This window comes from Otolemur garnettii, unplaced genomic scaffold (assembly GCF_000181295.1).
Source record: "Otolemur garnettii isolate 467f Iridium unplaced genomic scaffold, OtoGar3 scaffold00093, whole genome shotgun sequence".
NCBI classification, from domain to species: domain Eukaryota; kingdom Metazoa; phylum Chordata; class Mammalia; order Primates; family Galagidae; genus Otolemur; species Otolemur garnettii.
The window spans coordinates 6,989,616-6,993,096 of NW_003852488.1; the positions used below are offsets into that span (position 1 = coordinate 6,989,616).

At 32.9% G+C, this 3,481-nt stretch overlaps 1 protein-coding gene across 2 annotated transcripts in view; it reads left to right on the top strand.

Annotated features, from left to right (window-relative positions):
• The window catches only part of CUNH4orf33 (chromosome unknown C4orf33 homolog), an 18,888-nt gene that overhangs the window by 9,611 nt on the left and 5,796 nt on the right, over nucleotides 1-3,481 (top strand). For both annotated transcript variants that reach the window (XM_023516583.1, XM_003795544.3), the window contains exon 4: nucleotides 2,161-2,221. In XM_023516583.1, coding sequence (XP_023372351.1) covers nucleotides 2,161-2,221 — 61 coding nt within the window. The remainder of the gene's footprint in view (nucleotides 1-2,160; nucleotides 2,222-3,481) is intronic.

The following is a 3,481-nucleotide window of genomic DNA, read 5'->3' on the forward strand; positions in this document are numbered from 1 at the left end:
AAAAAAAAAAAAAAAAAAAACCATTATCCCTAGGATAAAGTTCAAAGCCTGTGTATAAGCTTTCAGGGTACTCATGAATTGGGCTGCTATATTCAACCAGAAGCTCTTTACCCATGTACTTTCTCATTCTATTCCTCTTGCCTCTTATGCGCATAGTTCAAAATCTAACTCACATCCCATTTCTTTAAAGAAGACTTTGATGAATACTAATGTCTATTTTCTTTATGCCATTTGTATAGAACACTTTTGTCAGTTTTCAAGTTGTCATGGTATCTTTTATTGATACAAAACTGGTATAGTATTTATTATCTTCCTAATATTATACACACCAATCTGACTTATCTCCTAGAGGTACTACAGGTACCAAACCCAACCCATCTGCTTCTCTCTGCCTTTTTACCTAATTGCCCAATCTTAAAATGACACTAACATTACATACATCAGATCACCAAATCTGGGAACTGTTAAGGTCTTTCCAACATGTCTTCTCTTACATTCCATATTTGGATTTATTTCCTAAGTCCTATCAGTTCCATCTCCTAGATGTTTCTCTAAATCAGTGCCTCACATTCATCCCACCATCCTTACCAAAAGTTAGACCTTCATCATTTTTTACCTGGGTTAGGGCAGAGCCTCCTAAATAGCGTTTTAGCCCATAAGCTAAAAAAAATAGCCAGGTGTATGGCAGGTGCCTGTAGTCCCAGCTCCTTGGGAGGCTGAGGCAAGAGAAACACTTGAGCCCAAGAATTCGAGGTTGCTGTCAGCTGTGGCACTCTACCAAAGGCGACAAAATGAGACTATCTCAAAAACAAAACAAACAAAAAAACTTTCATAGAAACAACTAAAATCATCTGTACTCAATCTGAGTACTGTGGCCTAGTCAAGTTAACACATACAATTATCCATTACAGAAGATGTTCTAATTTATATAGATTTAGAAAGGGACAATGCAGTTCTCTGAATTGACAATGGAACTATGTATACATCTTAGCTATTATAAAAATAACACATGATAAATTGGAAACAAATGTCTACTCAGAAGGATTAAATGAATAAGTTATAATAGTCTATAAGAGAATACTATCCAGTCATTAAAAAGAATATGGTATTTATATGCAGGAGAGTTTTTAGGTGAACAAAAAGCAAATTGTAGGAAAGTATAATTCCATATTTACTTTTTAAAAATCTGAGCAGGTAAAATAGTTTGTAGAGGCACAGAACAATTCTGGCAGGTTCTAGGCCAAAGGGAGAAAAAAATGACTTCAACTTTTTACTTTCTATATATGTGTGTTGTTTTAATCACTTACAAGGAAGCTGTATTGCTTTCACAATTAAAAATTTTTAAAATAGCATATGCTCAGAAAATTCTAGAAAATTATAAAGAAGAAAAGAAAGATCATCTATCTGTATGTACTACATATTCCACCAATCATAGATTAGTAGTATTAACATTTTTGTGTACATTTTGCAGACACCTAGGCACAGCACACATGCACATTTTAATTTCATGTACATTTGGTTGCTGTTCTGCAGGCTACTTATCAAATATCATAGGTATCTTCCCATGTTTATAAATATTTAACTGTCTTTGTTTTTAATGGCTACATCGTATTCCATTGCATAAATATAAAATTTCCATAATTTATTTAGCAGTTCTCTTGTATAATAGGATATTTATTTATAGATCTTATGTATTTTTTATAGATTAAGAGATAATTCTATATAGTGGGAGTTAATTATTGAAATTATTTTCAATTTTTGAGCAATACTTTGATGACTAACAATTATACTTATTCTTTTTCCAGTTGTCTGATTATTTTTCATAGGATAAATCCTAGAATAGAACTAGACTAAAATCCGTATGATAATGTTGATTTCATACATTGTTGATTATATCCTCACTGGCAGCAAATTAATTTTTTTCATTTATGGCAATCTGATACAGGAGAAAATTGATCTTGATTTATTTCCTATACATTTCTTCCTTTAGTCAATGTCTATTATCTTTGCCTTTTTCCTACAAGAGATAGTATTATAACTAAAAATACTTAATTTACTGTATATTCTAAAGGATAAACAAATTATTTAATTCTCAAGAAGCAAATTAAATCTCTCAAAAAAATTAAATATCTCAATATGTCATATCTCTGTTTTTAAAAGTTGTGGAAGCATTTTTCTTGAATGATATAACTGAGCAGTATTTAGAAGTTGAACTTTGCCCGTAAGTATAAAATATTTTTTGTTAATTATTACTACATAATACAACCACATTATTTTTAGTTATAAATCATGTAGTTATAGTAAAATTTTATTAATTCCAGCTAACTAGGAAGAAGGCTAATCTGAAGTATATACTTTCATATAAGTATTTCAAATGAAGTACATTTAGGACATGTGTTTAGAATATATTCATGTATTCTAAATGTTCAATAAGGATACATTACCTTATTTTCAAATGAAGTACATTTAGGACATGTGTTTAGAATATATTCATGTATTCTAAATGTTTGAAAGTATGTTCACTTTGTTTTCTTTTTCTTTCTTTTTTTTTTTTTCAGAGACAGAGTCTCACTTATTCACCCTGGGGTTGAGTGCCATGGTGACATTACTTCCAGCAACCTCAAACCCTTGGGCTCTGGCAATTCTCTTGCTTCAGCCTCCCAGATAGTTAGGACAACAGGCCTTAATTCTTATATTTTTGTACAACTGGGGTCTGACACTTGCTCGGGTTCAACTCCTAAGCTTAGGCAATCCACATACCTCGGCCTCCCAAAGTGCTAGGATTAATAGGAGTAAGCCACTGCACTTAGCCTGTCAATCTTATTTTCAATTCACTAATGTAGATTTTTAATAAATTTGAAGATAATTTTCTTTGCAAAATGGAAAATTGTTATAAAATAAGAACTCTTTCTTATTTCTTCCATAAATTTGCATTATATATATTATCTATTCAGAAATAAAAGGAGACATTTAGATATAATGAATTGAGCTAGCATATGAAAATGTTTCTTTGGCTTGGCGCCTGCAGCTCAAGCAGCCAGCCACATACACCAGAGCTGGTGGGTTCAAATCCCGCCTGGGCCTGCCAAACAACAATGACAACTACAACCAAAAAATAGCCAGGCGTTGTGGCAGGCACCTGTAGTCCCAGCTACTTGGGAGGCTGAGGCAAGAGAATCACATAAGCCCAGGAGTTGGAGGTTGCTGTGAGCTGTGGTTCCATAGCACTCTACCCAGGGCGACAACTTGAGAACTTGAGGCTCTGTCTCAAAAAGAAAAAAAAAAGAAATGCATTTATTGAGTATAGACTGTCTACTGTTGCATTCAGTGCCAGATAAAAAACTAAATCACATGTGGAATTTCTTAGACTCATTAAAAATATTAACCTTTGAACTCTCTTGGTTCAAGTTTAACTGTCTACTGGGAACCCTCTTTATCTGGTTGGCAAAGTTGCCATCTAAATTATAGCAAATTCTCAGGG